The sequence below is a fragment of the Oncorhynchus gorbuscha genome, linkage group LG03 (assembly GCF_021184085.1).
Source record: "Oncorhynchus gorbuscha isolate QuinsamMale2020 ecotype Even-year linkage group LG03, OgorEven_v1.0, whole genome shotgun sequence".
In the NCBI taxonomy this organism is placed as follows: Eukaryota; Metazoa; Chordata; class Actinopteri; order Salmoniformes; family Salmonidae; genus Oncorhynchus; species Oncorhynchus gorbuscha.
In genome coordinates, this window is record NC_060175.1 from 66,484,304 (window position 1) to 66,507,970 (window position 23,667).

The 23,667-nt window shown below is 41.7% G+C and overlaps 2 protein-coding genes across 3 annotated transcripts in view; both read right to left on the reverse strand.

Annotated features, from left to right (window-relative positions):
* Nucleotides 1-5,235, reverse strand: part of baz2a (bromodomain adjacent to zinc finger domain, 2A) — a 43,207-nt gene extending 37,972 nt beyond the window's left edge. Inside the window, 3 exon segments of the mRNA XM_046343326.1 lie at nucleotides 1,785-2,678; nucleotides 2,972-3,101; nucleotides 5,069-5,235. Of these exon segments, the coding sequence (XP_046199282.1) occupies nucleotides 1,785-2,678; nucleotides 2,972-3,101 (1,024 nt within the window). The 5' untranslated portion in view covers nucleotides 5,069-5,235.
* A 9,506-nt stretch (nucleotides 5,236-14,741) lies between these two features.
* On the reverse strand, nucleotides 14,742-23,088 carry LOC124031726 (prostaglandin E synthase 3-like). Of its 2 annotated transcripts, none has more exons than XM_046343330.1 (8): nucleotides 22,767-23,088; nucleotides 19,636-19,749; nucleotides 19,287-19,356; nucleotides 19,058-19,156; nucleotides 18,798-18,887; nucleotides 18,561-18,617; nucleotides 15,949-15,976; nucleotides 14,742-15,792 (listed from the first exon to the last, which is right to left on the reverse strand). In XM_046343330.1, coding segments are annotated over exons 1-8 (480 nt in total). In that variant the 5' UTR covers nucleotides 22,769-23,088; the 3' UTR covers nucleotides 14,742-15,772. The 2 variants fall into 2 exon arrangements, with proteins under 2 accessions (XP_046199286.1, XP_046199285.1); XM_046343329.1 differs by having other exon boundaries at nucleotides 18,750-18,887; nucleotides 22,767-22,992.
* Between the last annotated feature and the right edge of the window lie 579 nt (nucleotides 23,089-23,667).

Sequence of the window (23,667 nt, forward strand, 5' to 3'; positions counted from 1 at the left end):
ACTTGAAATCAACCCCAATTAAATCGGCCATGCCGATTAATCGGTCAACCTCTAAAACTTATCTTTGTAAAACTGACTATCCTCCTGACTATCATCCGATGCGTGACATTGGCGATGTCATTTACAAAATAGCCTCCAATTCTCTACTCAGCAAATTGGAGGCAGTCTATCACAGTGCCATCTGTTTTGTCACCAAAGCCCCATATACTACCCACCACTGCAACCTGTATGTTCGTTGGCTGGCCCTCGCTTCATATTCATCGCCAAACACACTGGCTCCAGGTCATCTAAGTCTTTGCTAGGTAAAGCCCCACCTTATCTCAGCTCACTGGTCACCATAGGAGTATCCACCCGTAGCACGTGCTCCAGCAGGTATATTTCATTGGTCACCGCCCAAAGCCAATTCCTCCTTTGGTCGCCTTTCCTTCCAGTTCTCTGCTGCCAATGACTGGAACGTTTTGCAAAAAAATCTCTGATGCTGGAGACTCATATCTCCCTCACTAACTTTAAGCACCAGCTGTCAGAGCAGCTCACAGATCACTGCACCTGTACATAGCTCATCTGTAAATAGCGCATCCAACTACCTCGTCCAAACTGTTATTTTTTTTGCTCCTTTGCCCAGTATCTCTACCTGCACATTCATCTACTGCACATCTATCACTCCAGTGTTAGTTGCTAAATTGTAATTATATTGCCACCATGGAAAATATGTTGCCTTATCTCCCTTATCTTACCTAATTTGCACACGCTGCATATAGACTTTCTATTGTGTCATTGACTGGATGTTTGTATATTCAATGTGTAACTGTTGTTGTTTGTGTCGCACATCTTTGCTTTATCTTGGCCAGGTCGCAGTTGTAAACGAGAATTTGTTCTCAACTAGCCTACCTGGTTAAATAAAGGTGAAATAAAAAAAATTAAATGCTGTGCAGCCTGTTTGTTAAATGTTTTTAGCATTTATTTAAGAGGATCAAAATGGAAATAAGTTTAACTTTGTGTAATCCCCAATAATTTTACATTATTCTTTTAATTTAACCTTTATTTAACTAGGCAAGTCAGTTAATTAAGAACAAATTCTTATTTACAATGACTGCCTACCCCCGGCCAAACCCTCCCCTAACCCGGACGACCCGTTGCCCCCCTATGGGACTCCCGATCACGGCCGTTTGTGACACAGCCTGGGAACGAACCAGGGTATGTAGTGACGCCTCTCTAGACCACTGTGTCACTCAGGAGGCCAATGTATTGTCTAATTGTGTTTTAAAAATGGTCAAATAAATAGAACATGTGTTTTCCGTGTGTTTTTTTCCTTCACAGACCATGAAATGAGGATTGCTTCTGAGATATTTAGATGCATTATTCATTTTTGTGTATGGTTTCCTAGAAACAAGGTGCTGTTCAACTTACCCCACTCTCCTCTAAATGAACATGTGCTTAGTTAACTTATGAAGTGGAAAAAGTAGACGCATTGAGAAAACACTGAAATATATGTTTTCAGTTCTGTCATGGAAACAGTGTTTTAATTAAATCTGCTTAGCAAATTAAATTACTGACAGCTGAGACACTGATTAGGCCTAATTGAATGTAATTGAGTCATCGTTTAGAAAGAAAAATCGCTTTGAAATAGGTATTTCGAACTCCAGTGATATATGGTGCCGTTTCCACAAACACTGGCTCTAGTGACCATATGAAAATGAAACAGATACTTACTTCCGTAGTGCCATAAAAAAAAGGGACTAGGTTACTCTGAAAACTTGCCACCTGTGTAAATATTTAAATCTTACCTTGCATGACAGCAGGCATCCCCACAGTACCTCCATGGGGACTCCTCTCCCTGGTCTGGCTCTGGGGCGATCCACTATCCGCCATTGTCGAGGGTGACATCATTGGGACAGAGGACACCCCCAGGGGGAGAGGGCTGCCAGTGCCTCCCCGGCCAATGTGGTGGTGCTGTGGGCTGCCCCGTGGAGGGGTGAAATTTTGGGAGGTAGGGGGCATCATCTGAGCCTGGGGCTGGGGTTGGGATGGGGGCTGGGGTTGTGGAGCGGGAAGAGGTGGGTGCTGGGGCTGGTAGTAGGGAATCCCATTGGGTACCATGCTGTAGTGCTGAGGTTGCTGCTGATGTTGCTGCTGGTGGTGTGGGAGGTGGTGCGGGTGAAGGTGCTGCTGTGTCTGTTGGTGAGGGGATGACTGTGGAGGCTGCTGCTGGTGATGCTGTGAGGGCGCAATCCCAGGGTGCACCTGGCTCTGGTAGGACCCGTACACACCTTGTGAGTTATACCCCATTGCCATGGCTGTGCTGCTCTGCTGTTGCCCCGGATTACCCCTGTTCCAGTACTGGCCCCCTGTAAGAGTCACGTTTGGTGGGGCAGCCACGGGTGGCTGACGGGACCCAGGCATGCCCCCGTTCAGTTGGTACTGTCCATGACCCTGGAAGTGGTGCTGGCTCTGTTGCTGCATCCCCCCAGGTGGAGGCTGCTTCTGGTGCATGCCATGCCCAGGAGACGAGCCCATGGCTGGGCTGTACTGTGGCTGTCCTCCCCACATGTAGTCGTAGCCCATGCTACTCTGGTGGTGGTTGCTCATGTGGGGGTATGAGGCTGTTGGAAGTTGGGAGCCAGGCACACTAGGCCCAATTACAGTAGTGACGCCATTCACATTCATTTCGCCATTCATATCTGCAAAGGTGGTGAATCAGATTATTAATTGTTCAGTGTGTTCAAATCACACAGCATCCACAGGTCTTGCATCTTGTAATCATAAAATGTCCAGTGAATTGAATTTGTTGTGGTATGATCAAGATATTGATTGCTTTTGCACTGAACACCTGGTCTAGAGTTACATACAATATTTTGCTCATTATAAGGGTCACAAGACTAGGGCAGAGAGAGATTAAATATAAATCAGTTATTGATATAGAAATAGTGAGGCAGAAAGTAAACACAGCAAATGTGGTTAGAGGGGTACTCACTCTTCCCCTGTGGAGGGAAACTCATGGAGGACCTGTTAGAATAGAGAGAATCCCCTGAGGAGAGTTTCAGTCCTGAGTTAGCAGACACGGAGGAGTGGCTGCCATAGTTGAAATGGTTGTTTGACTCCATCTGAGAAAGACAAGTAGCACAGACCACAAGTCATGAAGAGAAACAAAGAAACCAGAAAAATATTTTACCTGCATATCAAAAAAATATATATTTTTTAAATCACACAGATTCCATGCAGCTGTCTCATAAATAGGCTATTCTTGCAAGCAGAATACACACGCAATGGATGGTTTTCATAAATAAAATGTGTGTAGTATAAAATAAATAGAAAATTGTATGTTATTTTAAAAACAAAGTAGCTAGCTAGATCCATACACTAATATTACTTGGTTAGAACTGCAGGCCAACGTTGGCAAGCCTGAGATGGACTACTATGGATGACACCGTGTGGAATTAATTATCAAACATTGCCCTCCCATAGCTCCCTAAAAATGTCGCAGTTAGAGCAGCGAAGGGGATGCCCTGGCCAACAAAATAATGGACAATGAACGCCACGGATTGATCCACCGTAGCTAAAGCATAACGGACCCGTTTTGATAACGGGAAAACAACAATATTTTGATCTGAGAAATGTGTTTTCAAGATAACCACAAGTTGAAAAAAAGGTGTCGTAGATTACAAGTACATATTGTATGAAACGTCAAACCATTCGTAAACCCAAATGTTTAACTGCGTTTTTCAACATCCATCCCACGATAAACAGTAACATTAGCACGAAGAGCTAACTAACACTAGTAGCTAGCTGAAAACATTGGCGTTCTATACTACCGTAGCTCACTGCAACCGACATGCTTGGGCCATATCACAAATGTGGGTAATGCAATAACCAAAACAGCAGTTAGTGATTTATTAGTTACTTTCGAATGACATAATAATGTAATTCGATTGTACATAATTCTGCTTACCATGTCACACTGGCTAGGCTAACTGCCACACGTGACCATGCGCTCGCGGATATCACCCCCTTGGATGGACCTGAATTTCTCTCATCCACAGATAAACTAGCTACCTAGATTATCTGTGGAGCTAAGTGTTCGTCGACGTAAATCGAAAGGTAGCACTCTGATTAAAAATTAAAACAATAAAAATCAACATTTGTTTCACTATTGCTATGTGTAATTTTAAAAAATGTTGTACATTTATTTCATGATAACATTAACTACTTTGACGTCCAGTTGAAGTTGATTCATGTAAATGTTCGCTTGTTAGTTTAGCTAGGTCAATATAGCTAAACCATCTAGCTACAGTGGCTAACGTTATCCAGTTGCTTATCAAAACGGTCAACAACGAAAACAAAAAAGGGCTTAACAGGGCTTGTAATGTTAGTGAAATTCAATAACAAAATTGCTCGAACAGTTACATTAAGCACGTTTCGTTTTGGTATTGTCGATATATTGACTAGCTAACGTTTGTTCATGTGTATACAACAGTACCTACATATTTTCAAATTAACTTTAATTCAAAACTCGCTAGTAGATAAGTGGCTAAAGCTCATTAAATAACGTCATTTCCAACCAGCGAGATAGGCCTATCTGGTTAGCAACACCGGGCGCAGTTAACATCTGATTTAATGTCCTTCTCTGCAACAAAAACAATCCTCCAAGGATGCCGTGAGGTGAGGTATAGCTAGCTAGTTACATTTAATGCAATCGAGTTTACATTCTAGAATTTGCTGGTTGTTTTAACAATCGACACCCTATAAGATACAAGCTAAATTCAAGGTTATTTACAATAAATCAGCAACTGAAGTTACACCGTAGTGTAAAACTAGTTAGCTTATAACAGTCACAGCGGGTAGCTAGCTACATTAGCTAATAAAACTTATGGAGAATCGAAACATAGTAGGTCGTCTTGGGAGTCTCATTCTTGTTTGCGTTACTGAACATTTTGGATGCTCTTTTGTTAGCAAGGTAATAAACTAATTGTTTTTGCTGTAACGTTAACGTTAGTTGCCTTAGAAATTGTGAGACAGCATTATCCCCACAAACAAAAGTTTTCGCCATAAAATGTAATTAAAACTGCCAAACCTTGTAATCCTTGGATTTCAAAGGCACCGGTGCCTTTGATCCTCCGATTGAACAAATATGGTTCGAGACGGTACAGGCGATGTAAATAATAAACAGGTTTTCGCTAACCTTTGGGTTTCAAATTAGCAAACATGGCTGGTGTTTGAGCGCAGCCATGATTACAGAAGAGAAAGAAATCGAGCCGCAAGAGGAAGTGAATGGAGGGTACACAGCCTGGTGAGCTCTGGGTCCTACCGCCGAACCATCATAAAATTACACTTGTCATCTGATGTACTTAGGCTACACACAAAAATGAAGGTATGGATCAATACAATGTAATTAAAAGTATGTATGAATTTGAGTATAAACACATGAGTATGGGAAACCGAGTTAGATAAGTATATTTGGTATAATACTAGACACGGAATATATACATAACCTACTGGTACTGAAAATAGTTATCACAGTGTTATTTCAGATTACAAATGTCTTTGGCCTGTCATCTCACACATTTCCCCACATTTCACTGTCATCAGGGACCATATTGAGCATTTTCCAAGCTAAAAGTGCATGACCTGAAACGTTCAGCTACATGCAAAACAAATTTCAGCAGCACTCAAACCATCTACATTTTAAGTTTTTGTCTGGAGAAACGTGTTACTCCTACAACTGGATTGAAGCTTCCTTTGCATGAAATTAAGGGGTGGACCGCTGTGACATCTTCATTTTACCCTCATTCAGATCCATGTGGATTTTATGTTTTTATTGTCTAGTGCTCATCTGCTTCAAAATAAATTGTCCTCTGGGAGAAATAAAGTTGAAACTTGACTGTCTCGAGTATAGACATCATGAGATTAGTTTGTGCCATTTTTTTTAGCCCAATATAAAGTAGGGATGTGGTCTCTCACACCATATGGTTCTTGTGTTGAAGGCCTGCAAATTCGGTGTAGTGCATATGTGTGCTGCTCTGCTACTTTTAATATACTTATACACTGCCACAATTTTAACCTATTAATTTCCTGTTACATTGTTATAAAGTCTAACATTTCATGGTAAATGATTCTGTTAAAGGATTACTTAGGGATTTTGGCAATGAAGCCCATTATCTACTTCACCAGGATCAGATGAACTCATGAATAAAAAAATGTATGTATCTTCATGCAGTTTGAAGGAAGTTGCTTTAACGAGAGTTAGTGCAATTGCTAACTAGCATTAGCGCAATGCCCAGAGGTCTATGGTATCAGCTAGCATGCTAGTAGATGCCATAGACTTCAATGGTTGCACTAACGCTAGTTAGCATTGGCTCACGAAAGTACCTCTAACTTCCTTCATACTGGATGCAGAGACATAATGGTATCCATGAGTTCATCTGACTATTGGGAAGTAGATACAGGGTTTCATTATTGCCAAAATCCCGAAGCAAAGCCCTTTTAATTAAATTCATGTTTTAATTTTGCAATATTGTGGTATAGGCTACTACATCACCTATAATGAATTAGGCAAATTTCCAAAATGAGAACATAGATTATATTAAAGGAATAGAACAACCTACATTCTAGGCTTTCATTAATTTATTTTAGTGCAATAAAATTCATGGTAACATAACTGCGTGCAGCTGTTTCTATTAATTTCATATGACATTTGTTGAACCCTGCACCTGTCTAATTCTTGGAAGTGTGTTCTACAGTGGCCTACATTTGAACAGACACACACACCTTTATCATTGTGCAAAACATCATTGAACTTTAATAAAGACTATCCAATCCTGCAGCTAAAACCTGCTCTGTAGGACACAAGTTACACCACATAATATACAGTGCATTTGGAAATTATTCAGACCACTTGACATTTTCCACATTTTGTTACGTTACAGCCTTATTCTAAAATTGATTAAATAAAAAATGTTCCTCATCAATCTACACACAATACCCCAAAATGACAAAGTGAAAACAAGTTTTTAGATTTTTTTTGCAAATGTATAAAAATAAAACAGAAATACCTAAGTATTCAGACCCTTTGCTGTATTTCCATTGATCATCCTTGATGTTTCTACGACTTGATTGGAGTCCATCTGTGGTAAATTCAATTGATTGGACATGATTTGGAAAGGCACATACCTGTCTATATAAGGTCCCACAGTTGACAGTGCATTTTAGAGCAAACACCAAGCCATGAGGTAGACTGAATTGTTCTTATAGCTCCGTGACAGGATTGTGTTGAGGCACAGATCTGGAGAAGGGTACCAAAACATTTCTGCAGCATCGAACGTCCTCAAGAACACATTGGCCACCATCATTCTTAAATAGAAGAAGTTTGGAACCACCAAGACTCTTCCTAGAGCTAGCCACCTGGCCAAACTGTGAAATCAGGGGAGAAGGGCCTTGGTCAGGGAGGTCGCAAAGAACCCAATGGTCACTCTGACAGAGTTCCTCTACGGAGATGGGAGTACCTTCCAGAAGGACAACCATCTCTGCAGCACTCCACCAATCAGGCCTGTACGGTAGAGTGGCCAGACGGAAGCCACTCCTCAGTAAAGGCACATGACAGCCCGCTTGTAATTTGCAAAAAGGGACCTGAAGGACTCTCAGACCATTTGAAACAAGATTCCCTGGTCGGATGAAACAAAGATATTGAACTCTTTGGCCTGAATTCCACGCATTATGTCTGGAGGAAACCTGACCCATCCCTACGGTGAAGCATGGTGGTGGCAGCAGCATGCTGTGGGGATGTTTTCCAGTGGCAGGGACTGGGAGATTAATCAGGATTGAGGAAAAGATGAACTTTGCAAAGCACAGAGAGATCCTTGATGAAAACCTGCACCAGAGCGCTCAGGAACTCAGACTGGGGCGAAGGTTCACCTTCCAACAGGACAATGATCCTAAGCACACAGACAATGCAGTAGTGGCTTCGGGGCAAGTCTGAATGTCCTTGAGTCGCCCAGCCAGAGCTGGACTTGAACCCGATCGAACATCTCTGTAGAGACCTGAAAACAGCTGTGCAGCGATGCTCCTCATCCAACCTGACAGAACTTGAGAGGATCTGCAGAGAAGAATGGGAGAAACTCCCCAAATACAGGTGTCCCAAGCTTGTAGTGTCATACCCAAGAAGACTCAAGGCTGTTATCGCTGCCAAATATGATTCAACAAAGTACTGAGTAAAGGGCCTGAAAACATATGAAAATGTGATATTTAATTTTTAATACATTTGCAGAAATTTCAAATAACCTGTTTTGATTTTGTCATTATGGGGTATTGTGTGTAGATTGAGGGATAATAAAAAATATTTAAAAATTAGAACTAGGCTGTAATGTAACAATGTGGAAAAAGTCAAGGGGTCTGAATACTTTCCAAATGCACTGTATTTAATGTTCAGTTTTGCCAGAGTTTCATTTCACAAAATGCGCACATTCAAGAAAAGCATAAAACAAATACCATACATACATACATACATTACTCATCTCATATGTATATACTGTACTCGATACCATCTACTGCATCTTGCCTATGCTGTTCTGTACCATCACTCATTCATATATATTTATGTACATATTGTTCATCCCTTTACACTTGTGTGTATAAGGTAGCTGTTGTTAGGTTAGGTTAAATTGTTAGGTTAGATTACTCGTTGGTTATTACTGCATTGTTGGAACTAGAAACACAAGCATTTCGCTACACTCACATTAACATCTGCTAACCATGTCTATGTCCATGACAAATAAAATTTGATTTGATAATATTGTTTACTCAAAAGAAACAGATTTTTAATCGATAACTATCGATAACTATTAATCGATAGCTTTCTCATTAAGCCATTTCACATTATCCCCTTTATTGTTGAACCCTTTTCAACGCACTACCTCCTCTTGTCTCACACTTCCTAATCGTCTTCCACAGCTTTCATGGCATAACTATTTATAATTACTCTCATTCAATACCGAATACAAATAGCGGCTCTAGGACCCGACGGAATGTCTCCGTCGGAATCATTAGAGCGCAACGTGTGTCTGGTCAGAATGCAACAGGAAGTGATGAGATAGTATTGAGATGGGAGGTTGTCGTTTAAAGATGCTCTATGCAGAAATCAATCCGCCATTTCCTGGTTGCTAAAATTCTAATAGTTCGCCTAATTTCCGTTAATGTCACAAAACAAGGAAGTATAGTGTAGAGAATCATTGTACCATCTAAACCGCAGTGAAATATATTTTCCATAACCAAAAAAGTATTGTATTTTCAGCTGGTGTACAAAACCGAAAGTAAAAGAAGCTGAAACGGAACTTAAGCAAGGGAGGCATAAAAATAGCTCACATTGAACACATCAACCGCTTCTTAGGGTGTGTTTGTATATTCACTCTGGAGTGCAAGTGTGCTCTGGGCGTTCGTAAATTCATAGTGCTGTCAGATTGTCCGTTGGTAAATTCAGAGAGTTGTCACATTGTCCATTCGTAAATTCAGTGTCTTTCGCTCTCAGAGCGTTCAGATCACAATCTCGTTTGTCTGAGGAGTAGGGTTGTAGGTTTGACCCGAGCATTCTGATCTCACAACAGCAGTCAAGCACCCAAGCAAAGTTGGATAGCTAATTCCAGATACAAATGAGAGAACACATCACTATGACCATTTTACTTGCTCTAGCAGAGCTGGTTAGGCTGTTTTCATGTTATCTAGAGAAATGGTGACTAACTGTGCTGCTGGCAACAATTAAATGACGTTTTCTTGCCGACTATTACTGACACCTGTCATATTCAACGGGTGTTGCATGTTCGCAAATCAAATCACATTTTTATTGGTCACATACACATGGTTAGTAGATGTTAATGAGTGTAGTGAAATGCTTGTGCTTCTAGTTTCGACAGTGCAGTAATATCTAACAAGTAATCTAACAATTCCCCAACAACTACCTAATACACACATATTTAAAGGGGGGAATGAGAATATGAACATATAAGTATATGGATGAGTGGTATAGGCAAGGTGCAATAGATGGTATAAAATACAGTATGTACATATGATATGAGTAATGCAAGATATGTAAACATTAAAGTGGCATTTTTTTAAAGTGACTAGTGATCCATTTATTAAAGTGGCCAGTGATTGGGTCTCAATGTAGGCAGCAGCCTCTCTGAGTTAGTGATTGCTGTTTAGCAGTCTGATGGTGTTGAGATAGAAGCTGTTTTTTAGACTCTCAGTCCCGGCTTTAATGCACCTGTACTGACCTAGCCTTCTGGATGGTAGCGGTGTGAACAGGCAGTGGCTCAGGTGGTTGTTGTCCTTGATAGGGTTGCCGATTTTGGGGAATATTCAGAGGTGGAAACTTTCTGTGGGAATTAACGGGAATATATGCAAATTAATATAATTTAAATGTAATGTTTTTTGCATTGGATATATTTACCATATTGTATGGAGACAGAAACATAAACCTTTTACCTTATAATAAGTAGACATAATTGCAAATTATTAAATCCGTCCAATAGAAATAAAAACAACAATTTCGTTACGAATTGAACTTTAATTAAATGAGTTGACTCTTCTCATATTATGATTTCACTGAACAACAAAAGGGAATATTGAATGATCCCCAATGATCATCTACCCAAAACTTTTTCAACATACATCTGTAAAATGATAGTCTGGAAACTAAAACTTTGGTTCCTCTCAGGCTTCCATGTCTTCTCCCTAGACCTCTATGTCCACTTCTTGAACATCAGACTCTGAGGCCTCATCTTCACGGTCACTTTCCAACCTTGTTGAGGATGGCTTGTTGTCAGGCTCAAATTTGCCCGGATGGCCACCAATTCTTGTATTGGTCAGCCTGTTGCATGCTTTGGTGTGTGTGTGTGTTCCCAAACAAGGACTATTTGCGCTCTGAGGCGGCTGATGTTGGTGGGATTTGGAGGATAATGGAGGCAACAGGGGAAAGAGCCTCAGATCCACAAAGTCCCTTCCACCAGGTGGTTGATGAGATATGTTGGCACGACTGCCATATTGCATCTCCATCCCAAAGCCCTTGCTTGGAAGTGTACTTCACTAGACTGCCAAGAACCTTGCCCTCATCCAGGCCAAGGTGGCGAGACACCGTAGTGATGACACCATAGGCCTTGTTGATCTCTGCATCAGACAGGATGCTCTTGCCAGCATACTTGGGCTCCAACATGTAAGCTGCAGGGTGTATAGGCTTCAGGCAAAATTCTTCACACTTTTTGATGTATTTCAGAACTGCAGTTTCCTCTGCTTGAAACAACAGTGAAGTGGGCAGGACAGTACGGATTTATTCTCTGAATAACAGACAGGATGGCATTGTCTCCCTCAATCTGTGCAATGGCTACTGCTATAGATTTCAGGAGTTTCAGGCTGTTTACCACTCTCTCCCAAAATACATCATCCAGGAGGATCCTCTTCATGGGGCTGTCCATATCGGCAGACTGTGATATGGCCATTTCTTGGAGAGACTCCTTCCCCTACAGGAGACTGTCAAACATGACAACAACACCACCCCAATGGGTGTTGCTGGGCAGCTTCAAACTAGTGCTCTTATTCTTCTCACTTTGCTGGGTGAGGTAGATTGCTGCAATAACTTGATGGCCCTTCACATACCTAACCATTTCCTTGGCTCTCTTTGAGAGTGTATCCATTGTTTTCAGTGCCATGATGTCCTTGAAGAGCAGATTCAATGCATGAGCAGCACAGCCAATGGGTGTGATGTGAGGGTAGGACTCCTCCACCTTAGACCAAGCAGCCTTCATGTTCGCAGCATTGTCTGTCACCAGTGCAAATACCTTCTGTGGTCCAAGGTCATTGATTACTGCCTTCAGCTCATCTGCAATGTAGAGACCGGTGTGTCTGTTGTCCCGTGTGTCTGTGCACTTGTAGAATACTGGTTGAGGGGTGGAGATGATGTAGTTAATTATTCCTTGCCCACAAACATTCGACCACCCATCAGAGATGATCGCAATAGTCTGCTATCTCTATGATTTGCTTGACCTTCACTTGAACTCTGCATCCAGCAAATGAGTAGATAAAGCATGTCTGGTTGGAGTGGTATATCCTGGGCGAAGAACTTTCAGAAATCTCTTCCAATGCACATTGCCTGTGAGCATCAGAGGTGAACCATTTGCATACACAGCCCGAGCAAGACATTCATCAGCATTTCTCTGACTACGTTCCTCCATTAAGGAAAAAAAACGTATGATTTCAGGAGGACCATGAGCTGTTGCTATCGGTAAGGTGTCTGATTCATCATTTACACCTCGAATAGAAGCAGAGGGACTTTTGTCAGAGGTTGCTTGTTGTGAGCGCTGAGGGAACATTATGCACTTGGCCAGATGATTCTGCATTTTTGTTGCATTCTTCACATATGATTAGGCACAGTATTTGCACATGTACACAGCCTTTCCTTCTACATTAGCTGCAGCGAAATGTCTCCACACATCAGATAGTGCCCGTGGCAATTTCCTGTAAATATTAGGGGGGGGGGGGTGGTTAGAGAGAAAAAAAAACAGATATAATTCCATGTACAAATAGTTAAGCAGTTAGATTAAACAACTCCTTTGTAAGATTATTTTTTTATGAAACATTAACACTCCTCAGTTAGTAGGCTCAAGCAAGCTAAAACCCACATGATAGCAACAACTAACTTGCAGAAATTGTTAAGTTAGAAAGGATTGAAACACACGTTGCTGTAGGCTACTATTTACTAGTTAACAAAAAAATAATGTCAAATAAAATACAGTCACCCCACCCAGTATTGTAATCAAAACTTACCAGAAAGCATGTTGTCCTTGGCTCAGACAGTGTAGTAGTGTGGGCTCAATAGCATCTCATTAGTGTGCAAGTTCTTGAGAATCAGCTGCACATGATGGAAGAATACACTGTTGCAATTCCATTTGAATTAGGGATAGTTTAACCAAAATATGCCACAAGACCTAGAATTGCCTTATGTCTATCCCACAAAAAAGGTTCACTGTTATAAGCTAACGTTTTTGATGAATTTCAGCAAAATTCCTCATTCTCTGGCTTTACCTCCCATTTTCCCTGAACGATTCCAACCCTACTTGATGATCTTTTTGGCATTCCTGTGACATCAGGTGCTGTAGGTGTCATGGAGGGCAGGTAGTTTGCCCCCGGTGATGCGTTGTGCAGACCGCACCACCTTATGGAGAGCCTTGCGGTTGAGTGCGGTGCAGTTGCTGTACCAGGCTGTGATACAGCCCGACAGGATGCTCTTGATTGTGCATCTGTAAAGGTTTGTCAGGGTTTGGGGTGACAAGCCACATTTCTTCAGCCTCCTGAGGTTGAGGCGCCGTTGCTCCTTCTTCACCACACTGTCTGTGGTTGGACCATTTCAGTTTGTCTGTGATGTGTTCGCCGAGGAACTTTCCACCTTCTCCACTGCTGTCCCTTCGATGTGGATAGGGGGCTGCTCCCTCTGCTGTTTCCTGAAGTCCACGATCATCTCCTTTGTTTTGTTGATGTTGTTTACCTGAAACCACACTCCGAGTGCCCTCACCTCCTACCTGTAGGATGTCGCGTTATTGTTTGGTAATCAAGCCAACTACTTTTGTGTAGTCTGCAAACTTGATGATTGTTTGCATCAAGTATTCTGCGGCTCAGATGATTGGACATCTGAAATCTGATAAGATAGCCAGAGTGAATTTACTAACACACACTTAGACTTGTTTTCAATTAGAATTATATATATACTCACATGAATTTAGTCATCCCTAAAGTTACAATTACAAAAATTATTGTATGTATAACATTTATATTTTTAGTGACACTTTTCACCCATCACACTGGAAATTAACGCAGTATGCTTTCTTTAAAAAAAATGTTTATATATAGCCCTATTCTCATTTTAGTGTAATTAATTACACACTGATTCTATATGTACTTTGACCTTTAATGCTTGTTGTACATCAGCATAGTTCTCGGTGGCCATCTTTCATCTTTCTCAGTGGCCTCCCCATCCCCTATACCCGGTGGTCATCTGCTGCTCAGACATGTGCTTCTACACCTGCATTGCTTGCTGTTTGGGGTTTTAGGCTGGGTTTCTGTAGAGCACTTGGAGATATCAGCTGATGTACGAAGGGCTATATAAATCAATTTGATGTCACTCTCCTCTCCATCATTTCACCCCGAAAGAACAGATGACACAATATATACTATAATGTTGATTATAAACTGGGTGTTTCGAGTCCCAGAGTGCTGATTGGCTGACAAAACATTTGTTACTGCTCCAATTACATTGGTAAGTAGTTTAACAGCAATAAGGCACCTCACCTGTTTGTGGTATATGGCCAATATACCATGGCTAAGGGCCATTTCCAGGCACTCTGCGTAATAACAGCCCATAGCCATGGTATATCCCCAATGTACCACTCCCTTGTACCTTTTTTGCTTAATTAGTACAGGCTGTTGTAGCCTATTTAAAAGTGCAAGGTTGGGGGGGGGGGGGGAGCGTGCACCCAAGCGCTCATAACGTTATTGGTGATAGATATTGAACACAGAGCAGAATTATTTCTAGGATACTGATTTTCTTTCTTCAGCGAGCAGCTGTCCAAATATGTCTGGAGGCTGAGGAATACAGGAGCCTGTTCTTGGTAAATGGTTTTGGAAAAACAGTGATTAGTGTATTTCAGTAGCCATGTCGCACCCTAAAACTGCTTTGACACGCATAGACAGTCTTCAAAACACACACCGTGTGAAACATGAGTCTTAGTTTATTAAAAAGACAGACAATAAAAAATAAAAAAATCCACTGCAATTCAACATCAATTTAAGTTCTTCAGCCTGTGATAACCTGACAAGTTGACATACACACCGGACTTACATTTTCTTGACAGTGCAAATATAATTTGGTCGTCATACAAGTTTACCATCTCATATCAACAACCCACTCCCCACACAAGGGATATTTTAACTGCCATAACTCTAAACAGATGGAATATTCTTTAGGGTACAAGACAAATCCAGATGTTTACAAAGGCCTAAACAGATAGGAATGTGTATGCGCTATTCCTGCGTAAATGTGTGATGAATAACTCAACTGCTGTTGGATCGCAAATAGTAATACAGGATTAGTCAAATAACAAAAAGTGGGGAGCAACATATCAAGTCAGATGCCTGTAATGAATTCCAGAACATTTCAAATCTAAATTAACATAACATTGATAAACTGTTTGCGACATAACAGGTGAGGAAGAAAGGGAAACATGTAAGCGTAAAGGCTAAGCTACTGAAACACGGAACCGTTTCTCTGATCACTATCTATATGCCACAGGGGAGGGAGGCTCACAAGTGGGAACCAAACAGAAAATGTTCAACTGTTCTGGTACACTGCTCAACTAACTTAACACAGAACCTTGTGGGGGAGGATAAAACAGATGTTTAATTACTTTTCATTACACTTGACAATCTCTTCACATGTATTGCTTTCTAGGTTGAGGATGACTATACAGTACATCCGTAAAAAAATCATGAATGCTTAATCTAATAATAGTAAAAACAGGACACGCCAAGAGTGCAGCACTGCAAATGGAAGTGGAGACTGCTACTCTGTACAACACTATGCATATCAACCTTAAGTGGACTGATTGGAAATTAGCTCTGGAGCAGAGGCTATGGATTTAAACATGGCTACCGACTCATATCTGTACAGATTCTTTCCCCCCCAGTCTTCAATTTCAAGATAGTTTGATTCTTCCTTCCATCCCTCTTCCAGGTTTGAGGTTTTTCATTCCAAATCAGGCATTTCTGGGGAAAAAAATATTAATAATGGAAAGTAAATAAATGGCCATGTGATAAAAACAACAATATACTTCAGATAGCACTTAACATTTCTGGGTTAAGGGATGTCAGAGTATAACAATTATTAGAAATCTCAGTGTGATGAGAAAACATTTCACTTACTTTCATCGTCACTATCTGCAGACTCATCCTAAACAGGAATAGAAATAAGCATGAGAAGTTGCATATGAAAAGCTCCTGACTGACAATTTTGTCACATTTTGCGACCCGTTTACTTTGCTGTGGAAGTTCAATTTGTAATTGGTCGTATGGATGCGAGCTGCACATTCTACATGGTCACCTCATGCAAAACTTCCTATTTTTCTAAGGGGTTAGGTTAATACCATGATTTGCTCAAAAACAGTTAAGAGCATTATCTTCATCATTCCTGCAATGAAAGTATCTGCCATGGCCCAGTGCCTGTTTGGCTGGGGACTGCTGCGGTGACAAGTGGGCCACTCACTGCCCTTCATGGGGGGGGGGGGGGGGGGGGGGGGAATAATGCTCTGGGAGAATCTCTTCTGATTGTATAACATTTCAAAATCCAATTACGGTGAAAACAGCTATCCTGTGTTATACGGTTGTCACTATTGAAGAGGCATTTCACAGCTTTCTTATTCATTTCTCAACTCTCAATATTGAGCTCAATAGCACCCTTTTAAAACAAAGATATTTTAACGGCCTATGGCTTTTGAGATATAGAGTGCGTGAAATGCACATCCGCCATTATGATTGCATAAGTCTCACTGGGAAGTAGGCTACAACTGCAAAGCTTTTTAGGAGATTACATTTACTGTTAGATTAATACATGGATACTAGCATTGGTTATTAGTTAGCAATCTAGCATTTAAGTTTGTACTTACTCAGGTGGTGAATTGAACCTAGATTAGTGCGTAAAGATTTGTTCAATAGAGATTTATTTGCCAAACAAATCTGGAAACTGGGTTCTACTAAGCTAACATGTGAACATACAGAGACTTGTTCCGGAGCAACTCCTGCGTTGCTTGGCTGTGTGCTTAGGGTCATTGTCCTGTTGGATGGTGAACCTTCACCCCAGTCTGCGGTCCTGAGCAGGTTTTCACCAAAGAGCTCTCTGTACTTTGCTCTGCTCTGTTCATCTTCGCCTCGATCCTGACTCGTCTCTCAGGCCCCGCCGCTGAAAAACATGCTCACAGCATAATGCTGCCACCACCATGCTTCACCGTAGGGATGGTCCCAGTTTCCTCCAGACGTGAGACTTGCCATTCAGGCAAAACAGTTTAACCTTGGTTTCAGCAGACCAGAGAGTCTTGTTTCTCATGGTCTGAGAGTCTTAGGTACCGTCTGGCAAACTCCAAGCGGGCTGTCATGTACCTTTTACTGAGGAGTGGCTTCTGTCTGGCCACTACCATAAAGGCCTGATTGGTGGTGTGCTCCTTCTGGAAGGTTCTCCCATCTCCACATAGGAACTTTAGAGCTCTGTCAGAGTGAACATCAGGTTCTTGGTTCGCTGACCAAGGCCCTTCTCCGATTGCTCAGTTTGGCCCGGCAGCCAGCTCTAGGATGAGTCTTGGTGGGTTCCAAACTTCTTCCATTTAAGAATGATGGAGGCCACTGTGTTCTTGGGGACCTTCAATGCAGCATTTTTTTTTGGTACCCTTCCCCAGATCTGTGCTTCGACACAATCATGTCTCAGAGCTCTATGGACAATTCCTTCAACCTCATGGCTTTGTTTTTGCTCTGACATGGACTGTCAACTGTGAGACCTTACCTGGACAGGTGTGTGCCGTTCCAAATCACATCCAATCAATTGAATTTACCCCAGGTGGACTCCAATCAAGTTGTAGAAATATCAAAGATGATCAATGGAAACAGTAATACCCGTTTTCACTTTTTCCATTATGGGGTAGTGTGTAGATTGCTGAGGATTTTTATTTATTTAATCCATTTTAAAATAAGGCTGTAACGTAACAAATTCTGGAATAAGCCAAAGGGTCCGAAAACTTTCCGAAGGTACTGTACTTCCATACATTTCTTAAACTGGTACTAGGGACCTTCAGACGAGTCTTATGAGCCTTATGGTTGTCCTAGAGCAAAACAACCACAAGTACGTGTTCGTAGTGTGTCGGCCAAATTATTTGGACAATACATACAGAAATTGGCATCAGTAGTTGTACTGACCTCAGACAAGTCCAGTGACTCTGTGAGTCTCATCTTTCCACAGAGGGGTCATAATAGTTTGGCCAAACTGAACGATTTGTGATAAGGGCGATTTTCGCAGTGTCACCATGGCAGATGCCGAAGACCGATATTGGCGGATTGAGACGCACCCCACTCAAAAAACACATCTTAAACAGGGATTATGATGGATTTTTTTCTTTGTTAATTTGATTTCCACAGGGCCACGGAAATTTTAGGAGAAGGGTTAATAAAGCACTGAATATCTTTATAGACGATTACTCATTTTCTCTATTGCATGCCGCCGTAGGAAAAACTGGTGCAACCAAATCATGGGCTGATGCAACCAACTGGAGAAACCTACTGGCAACAGTGCCACCAGGGGAAATTTGTGTGACTCGCTGATATGACCGTCGCAATTAAGATTTGAACATATTGTGCCCCACACATTCTTCTAAAGGGACTGATCAGTCATTAGCAAGCCCATACACAAGAGGCACATGACATTATGTTTTTGTACAAAGTCAAGTAAAGTGAAACGGAGAAAAAGAGAATGAACTCCACAGAGTAGCTCTTACATCATCAGCACCATCTAGATCAGGTAGGTCATCTTCCCCTCCCATGTTGTTCATCATCTGCAATCAGAATCACAAAGAACAGTCTGAGCCAAATATCATCATGCTGCCATGTACTCATTTGTACAGTCTTGGCCCAACCGTCCATACAGCAATCAAGAGCAAGTTCACCAGTTGCCCTAGGGCCCTTACTTTAGCCATTGCTTCTTGTGTGTTGAACGCCATATCCCCATCTCCTACCTCTGAGAAACGATCGAAGTTGCCTAGCTCCTCATCCGAATCGTCCTCCCAGTCTTTCCAGTTGTTAAAGTCGACGCTGAGCCAAGTTAGCTGTTGAGGGATGACAAAAAGGCTTGCAGATGCTCGTTTGGAGGATATCTTCCTGGCTCCTTGCATGCATTTAGAATTCAGCGTGTTCCAAAATCAATTATCAACCAATACTTAAGCACAGAATTTTTATTTAACTATATATGGCAAATACATTAGACACTAGAACTGACCTTAGCCTTCTCTTTTGTTAGCCTCAGCCACGGCTTCCCAGGTTCTGCTTTTCGCAAACAGCACAACACTGACCGATCTGTGCGTTTGTGCATGGATTCCTGTGTGTGTACAAGAGATACATGAACACTTTCATTCCCCAAAATAAAATTCCATTACTTATACCTCATGCGATCTGTACCTCATCCCGAGGACAGGGTGACAATGTAAGGAAGTGATTGAGTGCCTCACATTTTGATCAATGGCTTCGAAAAGGTCTACTTCATTCTCGTGTTTGACTTGGTCAGTTCCTCCAAGACAACTGGTAAAGGGAGGGGTGAAAAGAATTCAGCATAAATTTGACTTAAAATGGATTCTCCGGTACTTATGTATACTTTTTAACCAGTAGTTCTGAAAGTAGCACTCACAAGCCAAAGTGGGCCCCGACACATCCATCCCAAAGTGGGAGGGTTAAAATATACTTAGTAGTAGCTAAAGTCCCGGAGCACATATTTAAAATGAATTAGAAGGATTTTCACATGCCTAGAGCAGTTCGGCAAACTTGTTCTTTACAACTCCATTGACAAATGTCATAACTCACCTGAAAGCAAACTTTGCTTTCTCGAAATTGATCTTGACATCCTTGCTGTCCGCTACGCAGAACTCGATGTAGACGGAGTCCCGCCTGTCATACCACTTAGCAGTCGCTGGATGCCTGGAAACACAGATCAAGAAACTCAAAGAATGCCAACGTACTACATAATATTTTGTGAATTGAGAAAAGCACCCCCCCCGCAGGACAGAATGGTTGGCTTCAGTAGAATCAGAATAGCAAAAGTTACTGTATCTATCATCACTGGAGAGGGAGAATCTCCTGCTGGATATTCCAGCAATGTTGTCTTGGATCACAAACTGCATGCAAATCACCCCAAATCATTACACTGATCCTACAGCTGTACCCAAGGGTAACTCCTACCCCAGTGATACTAATAGTGGGAGGCGGGGACAAACGGCTGTGAAGCACCTGCATGGAGCAGGTGGGACACAAAGGCTCACCGTCAAAGACAGGTGTATCAGGTTGCCAATAAGGCATCAATTTGCTGCGAGTACAGTAAAGGCAAGATGGTTCCAAAATGGAAAACGGCTGAGCATTTATTAAAAAGCAACCCGGCTGTCAGATTCACGGTGATCATATCAAAAGAGGATGGAAAATACTGATGCTATGTCAAAGCGGATTGAAACATCTATAGCTCTTCAAAACTGGCATTATGTCATGCCAATCACATATGCAAAGTTCACCGTGATCATTTAAAAACATTAATTTAACTACTTCCTGCTCTCATGTGATTCTGTTAGTTGGATTAGAAAAGCCCCAATGCAAATGTGTAATTTCTCTTACCATACAGCTGATCTTACAGTGCATTCGGAAAGTATTCAGACCCCTTGGAACCCCCCCCCCACACACACACACACACTTTGTTATGTTACAGCCTTATTGGAATGGATTCAATTGTTTTTGTCCCCCTTCAATCTATACAAAATACCCCATAATGACAAAGCACTCAGTACTTTGAAGAACTTTAGACAGCCTCGAGTCACAAGCTTGGCACACCTGTATTTGAGGAGTTTCTCCCATTCTTCTCTGCAGATCCTCTCAAGCTCTGTCAGGTTGGAGGAGGAGCATCGCCGCACAGCCAGGTTCACGTCTATCCAAATATGTTCGACCGGTCAGGGCTCTGGCTGGGCCACTCAAGGACATTGGAGACTTGTCGCACAGCCACTCCTGCTGGAAGCTGAACCTTCACCATCAAGCCTGAGGTTCTGAGAGCACTGTAGCAGGTTTTCATCAAGGATCTCTCTGTACATTGCTTAGTACATCTTTGCCTCGATCCTGACTAGTCTCCCAGTCCCTGCCGCTGAAAAACACCCCCATAGCATGATGCTGCCACCACGCTTCACCTTAGGGATGGTGCCAGATTACCTCCAGATATGACACTTAGCATTCAGGCCAAATAGTTCAATCTTCATTTCACCCAACCAGAGTAACTTGTTCCTCATGGTCTAAGAGTCATTTGGTGCCTTTTGGCAAACTACAAGTGGGCTGTCATATGCCTTTTACTGAGGAGTGGCTTCTGTCTGGACAGTAACATAACGGCCTGATTGGTGCAATGCTGCAGAGATGGTTGTCCTTCTGAAAGGTTCTTTGGAGCTCTGTCAGAGTGATCATCGGGTTCTTGGTCACCTCCCTGACCAAAGTCCTTCTCCCGATTGCTCAGTTTGGCTGGGCGGCCAGCTCTAGGAAGTATCTTGGTGGTTCCAAACTTCTTTCATTTAAGAATTATGGGGACCATTGATGGTTCTTGGGGACCATCAATGCTGCAGACATGTTTGGGGATCCTCCTACAGATCTGTGCCTTGACACAATCTTGTCTCTGAGTTCTATGGACAATTCCATTAGCTTCGTGACTGGGTTTTTGCTCTGACAGACATTGTCAACTGTGAGACCTTTCAGTTTGTTGACAGGTGTGCTTTTCTAAATCATGTCCAATCAATTGAATATACCACAGGAGAATGCCAATGAAGTTGTAGAATCAGCTCAAAGAATGATCAATAGAAACAGGGTACAGCTGAACTCAATTTCGAGTCTCATGGCAAAGGGTCGGGATACTTATGTAAATGTGGTATTTCTGTTTATTTTAAATACATTTGCTAACATTTCTACAGACAAGTTATAGATTTGTCTATAAGGAGTAGTGTGTGTACAGGTGAGGGGATTTTCCCCCATCCATTTTAGAATAAGGCTGTAACATAAAATGTGGGAAAAGTCAACGTGCCTGAATACTTTCCGAAATCACTTAACGTTAGCTACTATTAAGGAAAGTCAACAATGAGCATGCTGTATCATTAGCAATCTCGCTTGGCTTCCTTACAGCTACAGTCAGCAGTAGGATAAACAGTCGTTCATTTTGTTGAGAGCAACCGGACATTATCTTACCATTTGCACGGTATGAATAAACATTTCGTTCCAGCAAAACGATGCATCGTTCATTATTTCTATAAATCATCTTAAGCTGGCTAGCTACTTAGGCTAGATAGAGCTCTTTGAACGCTAACGTTACATCTCGTGAATGGGTTTCTGTTCTGTGGCTAACGTAAGCTAACTAGCGAGATAGATAATCACCATGGGTTGGCCTTACCTATATGCTAACTAATCTAGCTAGTTAATAAAGTTAATCAGTTGTAGAATATGTTTTGCTACCTGGCTAGTTAGCTAGCGTTAGCTCACTGGAAAATGGACAGGAAAACACGCCATGCGGAGCCATGCACTTGACCACACTAAACGCGTTAGTTAGCAGGCCAACTTCCGTTACTTTAAGCTAGATAGTTAGCCATTTAACTAGTTATTTTCTACTAATGGGCAACATTCCCATTAGCCAAAAGGGACTGAGTAAACAGAAAACGTAAATATTAAGTTGGCTAGCGCTATTTATCAAATGGTGGTCATTGGCATTCTCGTGAACTTCCATTGTAAATGAGCTTGGTAGTTAACAGAAAGCTATGAAAGAAGGCCCATCATCGCTAGGTGTTCCTCCCGTCTTTCTCAAAAGCATGTTGGTATGCTAGGTAGCTAGCAGTATAACAAACCCAACGGCGTTAGCTAGCTATTGGCGCTAGCGTCGTTTTGCTGGCTAAAATTGTACAGGAGCACGCGCTCGCCATTCTTAAACTTACATGTCTTGTTGTATGTCAAATTCCGTTGTGATCGCCGTCTCCTTGTGGATACACAATTAAATTTAGAATACTGTCCTTGTGGGGATTTCGTTTCTATGGGCTGTAGAAAAGTGTGCGCGAACTACAGAACTGTGTATTGTATTCTACACACTGCAAGGCCACCCTGTCTACACCTCGAGGACTCTGAATCCGACCTGACGCTGTGACGCAGCTACCGCGCCTTCGACGTTTCTAGAGCCTTCACGAGCAGGGTTGCCAGGTCTAGTCACATTTTCTTAAGCCCAGTGAACTACTCAACATCTACGGCAAGGCCTGAACACTAGCCCAAATGTTTGTTTTCAGCAGCAAGAGAGGAGTTGCCACAATTAGCCCCACAAAATCTATATTTTTTTTTTACATAACGTTATCGAGCGAATTCAGGTCTATTGACGTAATTTATAATGACGGGGGGGGATCAGTTTTACATCAAAATAATAATTGTGAGCTAACGTGACTAAAGGAATTTGAATAAGTTGCAAGAAAATATAATTAGCCTTTATTAAACTCGCCAGATCATTTTCCATCAATGGATGTTAACTCGTTTGACTGCCATGATTGTCAATAAATCCCGTAAATGCATAACGATAGACAACTCCCAACAGTAGAGTTTGAGGGGTGAAAATTCGACAAGAGGATCTCAATTTCTGTGCAAGAAACTTGTACGAATTTAAACAATAACAAATGTTTGTCAATTGTGTCAACCCGTTATAGATGGCATATTTGCGAGATTGACTTGTCATTTCAATAGGCATAGGCTAATTACATTTCCCCGATAGCCTACAATAGCCTAGGCAAGATGTAAAATGGACGATTTAGCAGCTTGCTTACTTAGTTCAAATTGACTCATTTAACGTAAATAACG

Coding starts and splice junctions, on each gene's coding strand:
- LOC124031726 (XM_046343329.1), bottom strand. Junction 15,977..18,560: donor ATCTAGATGGTGCTGATGAT/GTAAGAGCTACT, acceptor ATTCCTGTTTAG/GATGAGTCTGCAGATAGTGA. Junction 15,793..15,948: donor TGCAGATAGTGACGATGAAA/GTAAGTGAAATG, acceptor TTTTTTCCCCAG/AAATGCCTGATTTGGAATGA.